This window comes from Nicotiana tomentosiformis, chromosome 11, assembly GCF_000390325.3.
Source record: "Nicotiana tomentosiformis chromosome 11, ASM39032v3, whole genome shotgun sequence".
In the NCBI taxonomy this organism is placed as follows: domain Eukaryota; kingdom Viridiplantae; phylum Streptophyta; class Magnoliopsida; order Solanales; family Solanaceae; genus Nicotiana; species Nicotiana tomentosiformis.
Genome location: NC_090822.1, coordinates 21164891 through 21182862, shown reverse-complemented (window position 1 = coordinate 21182862; position 17972 = coordinate 21164891). Strand labels below are relative to the sequence as shown.

General features: G+C 38.4%; 2 protein-coding genes across 2 annotated transcripts; both read left to right on the top strand.

The window, feature by feature from the left end:
- Positions 1–9571: 9571 nt before the first annotated feature.
- On the top strand, positions 9572–10233 carry LOC104119377 (uncharacterized). Its single transcript, XM_009630865.2, has 2 exons — positions 9572–9824; positions 9905–10233. Exons 1-2 carry the CDS (start codon positions 9572–9574, stop codon positions 10231–10233), a joined length of 582 nt encoding a protein of 193 aa, XP_009629160.2.
- A 3800-nt stretch (positions 10234–14033) lies between these two features.
- On the top strand, positions 14034–17386 carry LOC138901121 (uncharacterized). The gene is made up of 2 exons (XM_070188857.1): positions 14034–14444; positions 17042–17386. The coding sequence occupies exons 1-2, from the start codon at positions 14034–14036 to the stop codon at positions 17384–17386; spliced, it is 756 nt and encodes a 251-aa protein (XP_070044958.1).
- The last annotated feature ends 586 nt before the right edge of the window (positions 17387–17972 follow it).

The following is a 17972-nucleotide window of genomic DNA, read 5'->3' as shown; positions in this document are numbered from 1 at the left end:
TACCACACGACTCGCATACTCGTAGCCAAATTTCCGACCATAGTAACTACCCAAAACAAACCCGATACCGGTAATAAACTTCATATGAAACAAAATATCATTCGAAAACCTTCGTACACTGCCGATGATGAAATAAACATACATAAACTCATAACCACTCATCATATCAACATGCCATGGAGCTCTCTCTTGCTGGAAAAGAACCAAAGCCAAATTCTAAGCCAACTTCTAAAATTGTTCCTCCATACATATTGTAATCAAATCCGATAGTACCTATTCCAGGTCTAATGACCTCATCTCATCAAACACAACCATTCTAGTGACAGGCCTCACCACTACAACCTAAATCCAAAAGCCCTGAAATCCGTGCACCAATAGCAACAATTCAAATGCATCACAAAATGGAAAATGACTTAAATGAGAGAACCGTGTCGCAAGTTCAACAACCACCACCACCAACGCACTGCTATGAACCCATCACACATGGTAGAACCAAGACACCCGAATCAATACCCAAGGATCATGTCCCAACATAACTCCGTTGCAATGGGTGACCCCATCCAACACCGGTCCTATGAAATATCTCAAGCCACAATTCTCAAAATGCACTACCACACGCAATTCAACATCAAGTACACAAGTGCATGACCATAACTATGGAAAAGCAAATAGCTTTATACCACAACCCATAAAGGACATAACCAAGCCGCACTCAACCATTTAACACCCTAATAACCAACTCGCTCGAGGTACGCTCCAAGGCCCAAATAGAACAACATCTTGTGAGCATATAACCAACAAATCACAACCTCTCGTAGCATAGAAGAGTAACACACAGAACACATCGGATACACATAAGATAAATCCTAATCGAATGACACACCTTTCTTCAATAACAGTGTTGAGTCACCAAATCCGACCCAGTGTAGGATACACATCCTCATTAGGCCTACCAAATGAGCCCCCAAATCAACCCTGGTCATTTTCAAGTAAAAGGAAGAATCAAATTCTCTTTAGCCCAACCTAGTCTAACATTTATCAAAAAAGAACCAGGTTACATAATTTTTCATTTTCCAACAAACTAGAATTTCTTTTGAGTTGCTGACTTAGCCTTACATGAATTTTCAAAGTGCCCATTGTTACCATAGTGTATGAAAAAACAATTCTCAATGATATGGACATACTTACTTTTGGTTATTTCTAATTCATACTTAGTCTTATTTAGATTCTCCTAAACTACATACTTTTTTCATGTTTAACACAAAGATCATTTTGTACCTTTTTCAATTTGTTCTCTAGGTTTTCCTAAGTCTCACTAGCATGGATCTTTCCTTTAGTAGGTTCATCAAGAAGAATTTTGTTCTCAATCTCTAAGGCTAATTTTGCATAACCTAGAGTAAGAACTTGGTCCGTTAGTTCTTTAATAGTTCTTTCTAGGTTTTCTTTACTTATCTCTAGGTCTTTGTTATCAAACTTAAGAGAAGCATATTCATTTATGAACTATCCCTTTTCAGCACAGAGACTATGATATGCATAAACCAATACCTTAGATAGAGAAACCAATTTTTGTAGAGTAAGTATAAACCTTTTCGTTAAGATCAACAAAACTTACCTCAGCTTGATGATCTCACTATTGAATATGAATTTGCCATCAATGCAAAGGTGTTTTCATTATTTGAGTTGGAATCATATATGGCCGTCATGGATTGATCTTCCATCTTGATTTCATCATCAGATTTACCGCTAAGGTATTTCCCATGATAGCTAGTGTCTCTCTTACAATCTCATCAGTTGTCCTCTTTTCCATCTTACAATCAAGGACATGGTTCTTCTTCTGTTATTTCACATTATATGGATTATTTCTTTTCCATTCGATCTCCTACATTGGACAGTCTATAACTAGGTGATCAAGGCCGCCACACTTGTGACACACATCTTAATTACTCCTCTCTAGAGCCTTTGATTTGGAGGTGCTACCCTTTTTCTAAAAACCACATTTTATGATTATCTTTTGAAACCTACGAGTTTGTAGTGTCATTGTGAGGCCCCGTAAAAGTTTGCCAAGAATTTGAGGTTTATGGTGCTAAAGTAGGATAATGTGTTTTGGAAGATTGCAGATACCACAATACAGAATTTGGAATTGCAATGCATCGTGGGGTTGGTAGAAAGAAATTTGCAGAAGATGGCATTTATGAGCTCCATTTAGCGACCGTAGGTCTGTTTCGCTAACCGTAGAACCATCGCAGATCGTACCAGAAGAATCTTAATATTGGGGGTCACTTTGCGGTCCAATCTGCAACCGCAGATTAATTGTGCGGACCACATATTCATCGCACAACAAGTTTGGGAATTTTTTTGTAATGACCCAACCAGTCGTTTTAAGATTTAACATTTCATTCGGTGGTTTGAGATTGAGTAGCTTCATATTATGACTTGCGTGTATGGTTGGTGTCGATTTTAAAGTTGTTCGAGATTGATTTGGAAGAATGATTCTCGTTTTAGAAGCTTTAAGTTGGAAGAGTTGACCAATGTTTGACTTTTTGGTAAACGAACTCGGAATCGGGTATTAATTATTCCAATAAGTTTATATGATAATTTTGGATATGTCCACTATGTTTGGTTAGATTCCGATTAGTTTTGGATAAGTTTGGGTTGTATGGTGATTGTTTTCGATTTCAACGTCGATTTGACCATAAATGTTACCATATTGAGCAAACTGCCTTTGATTAGTGTTTCGACTAAATCATTAAATCCATATCATAATTTTGGAACCATAGCAATTGAAATCATCAAGTTTTGACATCGTATGAGAAATTTATGGCCATTTTACTAAGAATTAGGCTGCCAGATTTTTTTTCCAGATTAATTACGAAATTACCACTGACATCGTATTTAAAATCTGCACTATTTCCAATTATTAAAACTAACATATCTCCATCATTATAAGGTCAAATGGAGTGATTCAAAAGCCTAACTTGGCTGGAATTGTACGAGGAATCAATGGGAGGTATTAAAAGCAAGTTTTGGAATCATTTGGCGCATGAAACGAGGTAGAAAAGCTGGATATATTTTGCTATTAATATTGTTGAAGTTTTTCTAATCTTAAAGTTTAAGACTGGGAGAATTCAAGGATGTTCTTCAAGTTTCTTCCATGGGGTAAAGTCTAAACCATAGCCTAAGTATTTTCTTTGATTCATTCCCTTGGTTTAAGCTTTAATCCGGGATTTTAATTGAAAACCCATTTAATTCTTTAAATCAAGACCTAAGGTTATGTCCTAAATTTTAAAAACTGGAAATGAGTTAGAGGTGTTTATTTCCTGATTGCTTATGGGGTCTTGTTTTCCTATATTAGGAGAACAACATACTCAAATTTGACGAGTTTTGGAAAAGTATTTCGGGAGATATGAGATACAACTAGTGTGGGTTAGACTCTTGGGTTATGAACACCCAAGAGAGATCTTTTGGCGAATTGGTTGAGCATCGGACTCTGATTGAGTCGGTTTTCATTCGTGTGAGCTTGTATTGGTTCGGGCTTCGCTCAGATAAGCTTGGATTTGGAATCCAAGGAGGGCCTGATGTTGACTTTTATTGACTTTTTGGGGAAAATGTAAAGATCATAACTTTATTTATTGTAATTGGTTTCTCTTGCATTGTTTGATGTTATTAAGTTAGTTTTTGGTTAGATTTGAGCCGTGTGGAGGCGAATTTTAGTTGAAAAGCTATTTTGGAGGGTTGAGTTTGCGTAGTTGAGGTAAGTATCTTGCCTAACTTTGTGTCGGGGAAACTACCCCTTAGGATTTGGGTTGATTGTGCTATTTGTGGTATGTAAAAGCTGTGTACACAAGGTGACGAGTGGGTAGACATGCTATATGTGGTGTTTGACAGGTTTAGATTATCTAGACTCTTTCCATGCCTTTAATTGAATTTTCACAACATGTTATATCTCTAATTGTTAATCTACTCTTACATACTCTATTTGACGGTGTTAGCACTTGTTCTACCTCTTACTTGTTATTTTACTCTTATATGCTTTAGTTGAAGTTATTGCCTTCCTTATTTTCTTGTTACCTCTTAATTGTTGAATCACTTTTAATTGAAGTTGTTATTTCGTGAAATATCATCTTGTTGAGTTATTGGTATTGAAGCTGTAATAATTGTCATCACATTGAGGTGAAGCTGTTAATTGGTGAGATACCTTTCCTTGTTGAGCATTCTCATTCATTTTGTTATTTTTAAAATTCTTGTACACATTGTGGTTGATCCAATATTTGTTGTGGAAATATTGGTGTTGTTGAATTTGTGGAAAGTTGTGGCATATGGGCAGTTATGGTGCGAGTTGTGATATTGATAAGCATGTTGTGGTATAAATCTAGGGGTTGATACGCACGCAGTGAGATAAGGCGGGTTTCTTACACGTGTTGCAAGTAGGGGAACATAGTTGAAGCCATGCGGTGAGAAAAGGTAGGCCAAAACGCATGTAGCTAATTCAGGTAAAATAATTTGCAAAACTAAATGTATGGCTCAGGCGGTGATATAAGAAAAGATTGTGATTAAAATTATGAAATGTGAATACGAGGCGGTACCTCGGTTGTGATTTTCGTTGTACATTCCATGTTGAAACAACTTGTTAATTTGAACGGTCATTGTGCTTCATTCAATCATTCACCTGTATTTTGATTGTGTTTGGTTATTCGTTGTTATCTTGGTGTTGGAACGATTATGGTTTCTTGTGTGAGTCATGTATTCTACGTGATTTGTTGTGTTGCTTAACATACCAATATGTGCCTCCGTTATAACTTGGTGAATTGATTGTCAATGTGAATTTAATTGCGTGGAGTCACTATATCATATTCTGTTGAGTTGTTGATAGCATAATAGTTTTAAAAAAAGAATTATTAACATAATTTATTCTATGTACCTCTTAAGATAGAACTCTGATATTCAGCTTAATGTATGCATATTTTGATGTATATTGCCTTGCATTGTACTTATTTCTCGTAGATTTCGGATGCATAAAATAATGATTTGTGCTAATTTGTGGTATTTCTATGTGTAGGAATCATTGGGATGAAAGTGCACTAATTAGAGCAAAAATGGGAAGAAAAGGCGAAGTTGCCCAGTTGAGCGCCACAGGCAGTGTGGGGCGCTACCTGTGAGCACCTAATTTTTGACTATATTTGAATTTTTATCACCTTCTACTATGTAAATATTTTCAGAAATTTAATATATATTTTTAGCTTTGTTACACTTTTTTATATATAGGGTAAATATTAATAATAATTTCAAAGTTCAATTATTACTATTAGTATTATTTTTATTTTTATTTTTATCTTTATTTTTAAATAAAATGAATTAAAAATAGAAAATAAATAAAAATTATTTTTTTTAAAACAAATTTCGGATGGGAATTAAAAATAGGAAAAGTAGAAATATAAAATTAAAAAGTAAAGTAAAAGTAGGTACAAATTGTTTAATAAAAAAGTAAAAGAAAGTGAAAAATTTTAAAAATAAAAGTAAAAGAATGTGGAAATTTAAAAAAATAAAAAGTAAAAGAAAGTTGGAATTAAAAAATAAAAGTAAGCGTAGCTGAATTTCTTTTTTAAAAAAAAGTAAAATAAGTGGAAAATAAAAAATAAAAAAAGAGTATAAAAGTGAGAATTTAAATATAATAAAAGTAAAAAAAGTTAGAAATTAAAAAATAAAAGTAAAGGAAAGTAGGGAATTTTTTTTAAAAATAATAAGAAAAATGGTAAGTGGAGGGAATTGAGAGAAATTTATTTTTCTTTTTCTAGGATAATGAAATTTCTACTCGTGTCATTTTTTCTTCGACTTTCTTTCAAAAAATCCAGCAATTCATCACCTAAACTCCAACCCCGAACCAACTGGAAACCAAGCTAAAAAGCACCACAAAAATGAGCCGAAAACCCAGCGAAATAGTCCCCTTTTGTATAGAAAATAACAGCTTCAAAGTTGAGTCGTCGAGTTCGAGCTCCATTTGTCGATTTTGGTCGAGGCTCCATTTACATCCTTATCCATTGTCCGAGCTTCAAAACAGTCTTGTAAAGGTCCATTTACATCCTTGTAAAGATTGAATTTTTTTTTCTGTATGAATTGTTAGGTCTCATTAGCTTTATTAAATTTTGCTACTTTCTTGATGATTAACATGAAGATTGATAAAAAAGAATATGATTTTTGGCACGTAGTGAATGTTTGAACTTTGGGGATAAAATCTATATCTGCTAGTTGAAATTGAAAAATGAGGTTTAGACTTAAAAAAAATAATGATTGGGCCTGGTGGTTGGGCTTTGCTTAATGAAACATGTACTACTACAATTGACTAATTGATAGGGGAGTAGCTTGATGAACTAGTAATTGGGCATACTCATTAATTGGCTTTAAAGAACCAATTGTACTACGATCCAATTTAATTTATCTGGTCCAAAATAGTTTTTGTCAGGCCCAATTTAGTAAGAGAAAAAGTAGACCCATTTTTCACAATTGATTTCCATAGCTCTTGACCTTACACAGATCTCAATCCCGTAAGGAAAAATAAATCATGAACACGTGCTAGTTGCTTTAGACGCGATTAATAAATTATCGTGACTATGGGTATGGTTCCCGTGGCATGGTCACGATACGTAAATCCCAACTCAAGTGCGCGTTTCACGCGACTTGACTTCAACTTCGAATAATAATAAAAATAAACATGTTGTAAATCGCGGGTGCATTTCACGTTACGCGATTCACAATATGTACAAAAACAAATGAGTTTGCGACATCGCAACTTGTTCAAATAAGTTCCATAAATAATTAAAAGCGGTTAAAAGGAATAAAAATGCACATATATGTTTAAAATATGTATTAAATCAGATAGCTAGGCCAATTATTAATAGTTGAGCGACCGTGCTAAAACCACAGAACTCAGGAGTGCCTCACACCTTCTCTCGGGTTAATAGAATTCCTTACCCGGTCTTCTATATTCGCAGACCATAAATAAGAGTCAAATTTCCTCGATTTGGGATTCTAAAATAAATCGGTGACTTAGGAAACCATAGATTATTCCAAGTGGCGACTCTGAATAAATAAATAATCTCATTTCGAATAATGTCACTTAAATTGGAAAAACTCCCTATCCCCTATCCCCTATCCCCTCGGGAAAAAGGAGGTGTGAGACTACCTGTGGCGCACAAAACAATATGCTGAAGATGTTGAGCGCCAGGCTTAGCACCCCACACTGTCGTGGGTGCTCAAGATGTGAAAGGGTCCTTTTCGATGGAGACTCAGTTATTTCGACCCCAAGACGCCCCCAACTCATATAATAGCCAACCCAAACCTATTTTGGGGAGGAGGACGTGACTTTGAAAGAGAAACAAAAGTACGAAACACTCGGGAGCACGTATTTGATAAATTCTTCCATTATTCTTCTAGTGTTCATTTATTTTATGTTTGAAAACGTTATTTTTGATGATTGTATGAGCATGACTGGATAAGAACCCTATTATTCTGGGGTCATGGGTGCTACATGAATGTTTATGTTTGAAGTTTAAATTGACGAGTCTGATTTTATCATACTGGGTTATTTATTTAATTCTGTTCTTAATTATTTGTTGAGTAGCTAACCGTGAAAATACTATCTACGAATCTAGAGTTGAACTCGAATGAGGGAATTCTATATTGCATATAGGATTACATAGAGAAAGTTCTTGAACCTGAGCACCGGGGAACATATTCGCTATTAGGATACAAGTATACCTAATTAACTTGCTTGGTTGAAATACTCAAAATGTAAATACATTCTTATTAATCTTAATTCCATAGACATATAGGCATTATTTAGCTTGAATAGGCGAGTAAGAACACGATAAATTCTTATGAGTAATATCAGTCCTGTCAATTGATAATCTATAAATCAATTAGTTATTTTAAGCCAAGAATGCAATAAGATTGTCACCTAACCTATGATCCTGGAATATCCTCTCCAACTGATTGTTATTCGAAATTGCTTATGTGTTGTGGTTGATCTCTAGTTATTTCATTGCTTGATAGTTTCTTAGGTAGTAAATTTGTCATTTACACATTTTGTGAGAAATCACTTGAATCGATAAGTTATTTGAGTTTGAATCAGTTAAAAGTTAATCATAAGTCTCCATGGGAACGATACTCTACTCACTACTCTATTACTTGACGACCACGTATACTTGTGTGCGTGTGTTTGGTCATAACAAGTTTTTGTGCCATTGTCGGGGACTTAGAAATTAGCTACTTGTCTGAGTTAAGATTTTATTAGTTATTTGTTCATGTTTTAATTTTCAGTTTGCCTTGTTTGCGTTGACGCATGCTATTCTCTTGAATGCGGAGGAGTAGAAGCGCAAATAACCTACGTCCTCTTGTTCCTGAAATTGAATGAACACTTCAGAGTGAGAAGGGAAGTCGAAGCTAGAACTAGATCGAAAGAGAGTTGGACATTGTAGTTCAACAACAACCACTAGAGATGGTAGGTAATGAAGAGCGTCTGGTGATAAAAACCGCAAGGCCCAATCTTTCTAATATGACTCAGGCTATTGTGAAGCCAGGTATCACCGGAAACTTTGTACTCAAACAGAACATGGTACAACTAATTCTGTTCATAAGACAGTATGTTGGTCTATCTCATGAAGACCCACAACGACACATTCAGAACTTCCAAGAAATTACGGACACTTACACTTATACGAATATTTCCAAGGATTACGTCAAGCTGACACTATACTGGGGGGAAGCTAAGGAATGGTTGCAAAAGGAGCCCGCGAACTCAATCTGCAATTGGGATGATCTAGCAAGAAAATTCTTAATCAAATTTTTTTCCACTAAGAAGAAAAAGTCGCCGAGGAGCTAGATTCTTGGGTTCCAACAACGGGATGGCGAGACTCTTCGTCAAGCTTGGGAAAGATACAAGAAGCTAGTCAGAGACTCCCTGCATCATTGTCAGACTAATAAGGTGTTGGGTCATACTTCATTGATGGGCCATGCGATACATCAAAGATGAATCTTGACTCATCTTTTGGGGGTAGTTGCATGGCGAGGTCGTATAGTGAAATCCAGCTCCTGCTAAACAACTTCACTACTAATGATCATAATAGGTAAGGATATGGGGAATCACGAAGAGTACTTAAACATAAAGCAACCAATGTAATTGAGCTTGATGACCTCTCAGCCATGAGAGCAGATATAGCAAAATTGCCAAATCAGATGAATAGAAAGGCGATGCACCAAAGACAATAGATGCAACATATACAACAGATGTCTACTTACTGTGAATTATGTGGTGAGTGTCATACGAGTGACATGTGTCCGACGAATCCTGAATATATCTACTATGTGGGGCAACATAGCAGAGGTCCGATAAATCAGCATGCACAATATGGGAGAACTTACAATCCAAATTGGAAGAATCTTCCTAAAATCTCCTGGGGTGGAAATTAACCCACTCAGAATCATTATAGGAACCAAGGAAATTTTAATCAACCTCAGAAGTCACCCCAGCAAATAGAAGAGAGTATGAATGACTTGTTGAAGAAATCATTACTTGACAATGGGGAAATTTGCGTCAAATAAAAATACTAGGCCTGCAAGCGCTCTTCCCAGTGATACAGAGAAGAACCCTCAAGTTAATGCAGTTACACTCAGAAACGGGAGGGAATTAGAAGAAGTTCCAAAGAAGAGAAAGGATAAGCCTATACCTAAAGGGGAGTTGATTCCTAAAGCAACACATGAGTCAAAGAAATATGAAGCAAGTTCAGAGTCGGTGAATGCTGCAATGCCGCCACCACCTTACCCCAAAGATTGTAGAATAAGAATGATGATCGCATGTTCAAAATATTTCTCTCTATGTTGAGCCATGTTTAATTAAATATTCCATTGGTAGATGTACTTCGCAAAATTCCAAAGTATGCTAAGTATATCAAAGATATAGTATCTCACAAGAGGATATTGAATGAATTTGAGACAGTCACACTTATTCCGGAGTGCGCTTCAAGGGTCCAAAACAAGCTTCCACAAAATCTTAAGGATCCTGACAGCTTCACCATCCCTATGCGGATTGGTAATATCGATGTGGGTCGCGCTCTTTGTGATTTGGGGGCAAGCATAAATCTGATGCCCTTCTGTATATTCAAGCAATTGGGTCTGGGAGCTCCAAGACCAACCATTGTGATGTTGCAACTAGCTGATAGATCCATAGCCTACCCTGAATGAGTGATTGAAGATGTGTTGCTACAAATTGGGAAATTCATCTTCCCAACAGACTTCATTATCCTAGATTATGAGGCTGATAAACAAGTTCCAATCATATTGGGACGACCTCTCATGGATACAACTGATGCAATTATTAAAGTGAGAGAGGGAAAAATGATTATGAGGGTGGACAACGAAGAAGCAGTTTTTAATGTCTACAAGGCAATCCATAGGAGCTCTCTATGATATCTGTTGTGGAGGTGGATGAGCAACTTATCGACAGGAGTATATATCTAGACGATTCTCTAGATAAAGCACTCATGTTGTTCGATAGCTTAGAGATTGATAACGAGGTTGAGGAGATGATGCTCATACTAGATGCATCTTGTGCCTACATACAAGGATTAAATACCTTTGAGCCCCTAAATAGGACAAGTGGGTCTCCTCCAAAACCGTCTATTGAAGAAGCTCCAAAATTGGAACTTAAACCTTTCCCCCCTCACATTCAATATGCTTATTTGGGTTGCTCTAACACTCTGTCTGTTATTGTTTCTTTTGACTTGTCTAAATTGCAGGAAGAAAAGCTATTAACAGTGTTGCGTGATCACAAACGAGCAATTGGGTGGATGGAGTCTCTGACATTAGAGGCATTAATACGGCCTTCTGCATGCATAAAAACCTCATGGAGGAAGGGCACAAGCCAAGTGTAGAGCAACAACGCCGCCTAAATCCAATCATGAAAGAGGTCGTAAAAATAAAAGTGATTAAGTGGCTTTATGCAGGTATTGTATATCCAATCTCTAATAGCAAATGGGTAAGTCCCGTACAATGTGTGCGTAAGAAAGGGGGATGGCTATAGTGGTTAATGAAAATAATGACCTGATTCCCTCAAGAATTGTGACTCGGTGGAGCATTTGCATAGATTATAGAAAATTAAACAATGCCACCCAAAAGGACCACTTCCCCCACCCCTTTATTGATCAAATCCTCGGTAGATTAGCTGGACTGGAATACTAGTGTTTCCTAGATGGCTATTTGGGGTATAATCAGATTGCTATAGCCCTAGAGAACCAAGAGAAAACTATATTTATGTATCCCTATAGCATGTATGGTTTTGAGAGAATGCCCTTTGGTCTCAGTAATGCACTTGTGACTTTTCAATGGTATATAATGGCTATTTTTACTGACATGGTTGAAATATTTGTGGAAGTGTTCATGAATGACTTTTCTGTGTTTGGGTGTTCTTTTGAAAATTGTTTAATGAACCTTGATAAAGTGATTGCTAGGTGTGAAGAAACGAACATGGTACTAAACTGATAAAGGTTCCATTGCATGGTAAGAGAAGGTATAGTCTTGGGACACAAGGTTTTCAAAAATCGGTTTGCAGGTGGACAAAGCAAAGGTGGAGGCGATTGAAAAATTGCCCCCACCGACATCCGTCAAAGGCATTCGCAGTTTCTTGGGCCATGTAGGTTTTTATCGTTGTTTCATTAATTATTTTTCATAAATTTCTTCTCCTCTATGAAGGCTTCTTGAGAAAGATATCCCGTTCAAGTTTGATGATGCCTGTTTGAAAGCATTTGAGGAGTTGAAGGGAAGAATAGTGACTGCACCAATTATCATTGCCCCGGATTGGGCGTAGCCATTTGAGTTGATATGCGGTGCGAGTGACATAGCAATCAGATCTGTTTACGCGAGCAAAACTCTGAATCTAGCCCAGATGAACAACACTGTTACTGAAAAAGAGTTGCTTGCAGTGGTGTGGGTATTTGAAAAATTCAAATCCTATCTAGTGGGAACCAAATTCATCATCTACATAGATCATTCAGCTATAAGGTACTTGTTTGAAAAGAGAGACGCCAAGCCGAGGCTAATTCGATGGGTCCTTCTCGTGCAAGAATTTGATTTAGAGATCCGGGATCGAAAACGGACAGAGAATCAAGTGGCTGATCACTTGTCTAGATTAGAAAATTGGAACCATGTAGCCGAGAGGGGTCGATCAAACAAACCTTTCTAGATGAGCAGTTATTTGTTGTCACCAAGAGTGCAGCCCTGTGGTATGCAGACTATGTGAATTTTATTGCAAGTGGGGTGATGTCACCAGAATTGACACCCGATAATAGAAGACGATTTCTACATGATGTGAGGCTCTTGATAGTAGGCTATAATCTCATGTTTTAGATGATTATTACATTCCAATTTACTGCACTTTAGTTGAGTTTGAGCTTTAATCGCTAGTGTTTTGCACTAATTGTGTGTGTTATGCCTTGTAGGAGTGATTTGGAGCTACGTAGATGTTATGGAATGAATTCAAGCGATATGGAGCTTTGAAGTATGAGTAAAAGGCCAAGGAATAAATTCGGGATCGTGTTCGAGGATCAACGGATGATAGTTAAGAATGAACGAATAATCGAGCAGGCATACAACACAGTGTCCAGTAAAATGCACATAACATTTTGCTCGAAACTCCTTTTGGGCTCCACAAAATATTATTGAAAAGGTAATTCAAAGAGCTACAACGTTTATGTTTTACGTTGTTTTAAATTCCCAACATAATAGTGGGAAAATTGTGTGACTGCACACTAACCGTGCATATGTGTCATAACAGTGTGAAAAGTGCGCGGCCAAGTGCGCAGGCACACTTCCAGGTGCATGGCTGCGCACATACAACTCCGGAAAAGTGTCCTATTTCACGTAGGAGAAGCTCTTATTGAACTTATGACTGTTTCCCCTTTGTATTATTGTCCATTCTATTGAGATGGTGTTCTAGCTTTACATACTAGTACTATTCGATGGTACTAACGTCCCTTTTGCCGAAGGCGCTGCATCTTTAAATGGATGCAGGTGGTTACATAGAAGACAATGTTGATCGCAGTTAGTGGTACATCATCATCTTCTCAGTAGACTCGGTGAACCCCATTTCATTCTGGGGTCATGTATTGTATCTTTTTGTTTATATTGTGGTCACTTTTTGAGGTATAGTCGGGGCCTTGTTGCCGGCACCATCTTTTCTCTCTTTTGTATATTTAGAAGCTCCGTAGATAATATGTGGGTTGTATATGGGTGTTGGGAAGGTTAAACCATTTATGTTGTGTTTGATCACTTGTTCCATTCGAACTATAAGAAATATGTATTTTAAGACTTAAAGGCGCAATGGCTAATCAAATGATTTAGCATCGTATGTATGAACTTCCTTCTGTATAATTTATGAAATCATGTCTTTTATTGATAATGGGTGAATTGGGTAGAAAGAATTTAACAGGCTTTCTCGACCGGGTTTACTCGGCTGAGCACCGGTCGCGCTCCTCGGTTTTGGGGCATGATAAACTTGGTATCAGAGCCTAAGGTTTTAAAGTGTCCTATGATGTCTCAGAGCCATATCTAGTAGAGTCCTTATTATCGGTGTGTTGTCGACCACATCTATAATTAGGATGCTACATGGGCATTTAGGAATAATACTCTTCTTTCATGTTCTCGATCATGCGATAAAGTTGATGGTAAGATTGTTCCTCCTTTAACTCGAGCTTTACTTTAACTTTCAATATATGGCACCTAAGAAGAAGGCAAGAACTAGCCAAAGAGCCAATGTCATCCCAGGAGTGATAGTTGATCCTATATTTGATGATACGGGTGAGCACCCGAGGAGTGAGAATATTCCTCCAGTTACTACAACATCTGACTCTACTACAACTGATCAGACCACACCTGTCCCTACACCTACTGAGGGTGCAACGGTCCCTCCAACTGATATACCAGTGCCACCTCCAGTTCCAACTTCCGATTCTGGTGTTTCTAATATTGATCTTAGGGGAGCTATCTAGATGTTAACACGGATAGTGGCTTCTCAAGCCCAGAGATCAAATGTTGCACCGACTTCTTCTAGCCAACAAAGGGATTCTAGTGGTTCTAGGGTGAACAAGTTTCTTCAGTTGGATCCTCCGGTGTTCACGGGTGCTAATCCGGAGAATGACCCACAGGACTTCATTGATGAGATGCATAAGACTCTCCGGGTTATGCGCGCTAGTGATACGGAGAGAGTGGAGTTGGCTGCCTACCTCCTAAAAAGGGTGGCCTATTCGTGGTTTGAGCTGTGGGAGGACTCTCGGGAGGAGGGGAGCCCTCCAGCAAGGTGGAGCGCGTTTGCTGATGCTTTCATGGACCATTTATTGCCGACCGAGATTAGGGCAGCTCGTGTCGCAGAGTTTGAGAATCTTAAGCAAGGGAGTAGGAGTGTGTGGGTGTATCACATGGAGTTCACGCGCCTGTCAAAATATGCCATTATAATGTTGCCCACTATGGAGGCTAGAGTGCGCTGGTTTGTGCAGGGCCTTAGCCCCTTGGTTATGAATGAGGCCGCTACAACTGCCTTGAATTTAAATATGAACTATGGGAAATAGTAGCATTTTCTTAAGCTATAGAGGACCGTAAGTTGAAGAACAGAAGGGAGAGAGAGGGTACCAGCAAGGCCCGGTCCGTAAGCAACTTTGGGGAGTCATTTGGTGGGGGAAGATAAGCTTTCAGGGGAGGGTCATCAGGGCCATCCTAGCCTTTTGCTCAGTCTTCAGCTAGTGCACTGCCAGCAGGGCCTAGTCAGCAGCAGGCGAGTCGTTTCAAGCACAATCAGGGTAGCAGGGGACTCTACTAGCAGGGCTGATCAGGAGGGACATTCCAGCAGCAGCGGAGGGCCCCATGACCCAAGTGTGGGAGGATGCATTTGGGAATCTTCTACATGGACCTGCTAGTATATTACGGGTGCGGATTGAGGGGTCATATTCACAAGGAGTGTCGTGCATCCCGGCAGGGGCACAACACAACCATCCAATTTTGTAGTTGCTACATCTTCAGCACCCCCTCCAGCTCGAGGCACCCCATCACCAGCAGGGTGAGGTGCAGCTAGGGGTGGAGCACAGAGTTTGGTAGGATCCAACTTTTTCTATGCTATGAGGGGTCTCCAAAATTCAGAGGCTTCTCCAGATGTTGTCACAGGTATATTGACTGTCCAATCTCATGATGTATATACTCTTAGTGATCCCGATTCCACTTTGTCATATGTCACACCTTATGTTGCTATGGAATTTGGGATAGAACCAGAACAACTTTATGAGCCGTACTCTATATCTACTCCGATTGGTGAGTTTATTTTTGCCGCGCGGGTTTATAGGGATTGTATTGTCACGTTGTGTGGTCGGGACACCATGGTTGATCTAATTGAATTGAGAATGGTCGACTTTGATGTGATAATGTGGATGGATTGTCTTTATTCATGTTTTGCCAAGCTTGATTGCCGAACTAGAACTGTTAGGTTCGAATTTCCAATGAGATAATTATTGAGTGGAAGGGTGATAATGTAGTTCCAAAGGGTTGGTTTATTTCCTACCTTAAGGCCACAAAGATGATCAACATGGGATGTATTTACCATTGCTCCGGGTTACAGACACCGATATTCAGACACCTACACTTGAGTCCGTGCCTGTTGTGAATGAATTTCCGGGAGTCTTTACGTATGAACTCCCTGGGATTCCACCAGATAGGGAGATTGATTTTTGGATTTATGTGATGCCAGACACGCATCCTATAGCTATTCTACCCTACAGAATGGCACCGACAAAATTGAAGGAGCTAAAGGAACAATTTAGAGATTTGTTAAAAAAGAGTTTTATCCGGCCAAGTGTGTCACCTTGGGGCGCACCAGTCCTTTTTGTAAGAAAGAAAGATGGGTCACTGAGAATGTGTATTGACTATCGGCAACTTAATAAGGTCATAATCAAGAATAAGTACCCACTGCCAATGATAGATGACTTGTTTGATCAATTGCAAGGTGCCAGGTACTTCTCCAAGATTGATTTAAAATCCGGGTATCACCAATTGAAGATCAGGGAGCGGCATATTCCGAAAACATCTTTTAGGACCCGGTATGGGCATTTTAAGTTTCTAGTGGTGTCTTTTAGGCTAACAAATGCCCCAGCAACCTTCATGGATCTTATGAATCGAGTTTTTAAGCCATTCCTCGACTCTTTTGTGATAGTATTTATTGACGATATTCTTGTATATTCACGAAGTCGAGAAGAATATGTAATCATCTCAAGATAGTTCTGCAAACCCTACATCAACATCAGTTATATGCAAAGTTTATCAAGTGTGAATTTTGGCTTGAATCGGTCATATTTTTGGGTCATGTAGTCTCTAGTGAGGGAATTAAGGTTGATCCTCAGAAAATTTTAGTTGTGAAGAATTGGCCGAGGCCTATAACTCCAATAGAGATTTGCAGTTTCTTCGGATTAGCTGGATATTATAGAAAGTTTATGGAGGGGTTTTCTACTCTTGCCTCTCCATTGACTAAATTTACGCAGAAGGCAATTAAGTTCCAATGGTCAGATACTTGTGAAAAGAGTTTCCAGGAATTGAAAGGAAGATTGACTACGACACCGGTGTTGACTTTACCATAGGGTGTAAATGGATTTGTGGTATATTGTGATACTTCAAGAATCCGACTTGGAGGTGTATTAATACAACATGGAAAGGTTATAACTTATGCTTCTAGGCAACGCAAGAATCATGAAAAGAAATATCCAACACATGCTTTAGAACATGCGGCAGTGGTATTTGCATTGAAACTTTGGCGTCATTATTTATATGGGGTCCATGTGGATATATTCACGGACCATAAGAGCCTTCAATATATTTTCAAACAAAAGGAATTGAATCTAAGGCAGAGAAGCTCGAGTTACTCAAGGACTACGACATTGATATTCTATGTCATCCGGGAAAGGCTAATGTTATGGTAGATGCCCTTAGCAGGAAATCCATGGGTAGTTTAGCATACTGGTAGGTATATCAAAGGTCATTGGACAAAGAAATTCATCGATTGTCTAGTTTGGGAGTTCGTCTTGCGGACTCTCGTAAAGGAGTAGTAATTGTACAAAATAGGGCTAAATCCTCGTTGGTTATGGAAATGAAAGGGAAGCAATACAACGATCCATTGTTGGTGCAATTGAAAGAGGGGATTCATAAGCATAAGACCATGGGATTTTCTATTGGCATGGATGATGGTACACTAAGGTACCAAGGGCGACTATGTGTTACAAATGTGGATGGTCTGCGTGAAAGAATTATGATTGAAGCTCACACATATAGGTATTTAGTGCACCCAGGTTCTACAAAAAATGTATCATGATCTTAAGGAAGTCGATTGGTGGAATGATATAAAGAGGAATGCGGCAGACTTTGTGGCAAGATGTCCGAATTGTCAGCAAGTGAAGGCCGAACACCAATGGCCCGGTGGATTGGCACAGAACATAGAAATTCCAATGTGGAATTGGGAAATGATTAATATGGACTTTGTGGTAGGATTACTTCATACTCTTTGTAAGTTTGACTCAATTTGGGTGATTATGGATTGACTCACGAAATCAGCACACTTCTTGCACGTTAAGGATACCGATACGGTGGAACAATATGCTTAGTTGTATATCAAAGAAATAGTCAGGTTGCATGGCACCCCAGTTTCCATCATTTCTGATCGGGGAGCACAATTCACTACTAACATTTGGAAGAAATTTCAGCAAGGCTTGGGTACTCAGGTGAATCTTAGTACAACCTTTCACTTGCTGACTGATGGGCAGGCAGAGCGGACTATTTAGACGCTTGAGGATATGTTACGCGCTTGTGTTCTAGACTTCTAAGGTAGTTGGGATGATAATTTTCCACTCATAGAATTTGCCTACAACAATAGCTATAATGCTAGCATTTAGATGGCACCG

Bases quoted from the DNA above. Each gene is read 5' to 3' on its own strand.
- LOC104119377 (XM_009630865.2), top strand. From the start codon at position 9,572: ATGGGGAAATTTGCGTCAAATAAAAATACTAGGCCTGCAAGCGCTCTT. The intron at 9,825-9,904 runs GTAGAATAAGAA...TTCCATTGGTAG, and splicing joins ACCACCTTACCCCAAAGATT to ATGTACTTCGCAAAATTCCA.
- LOC138901121 (XM_070188857.1), top strand. From the start codon at position 14,034: ATGTTAACACGGATAGTGGCTTCTCAAGCCCAGAGATCAAATGTTGCA. The intron at 14,445-17,041 runs GTGTGGGTGTAT...GCATACTGGTAG, and splicing joins TTAAGCAAGGGAGTAGGAGT to GTATATCAAAGGTCATTGGA.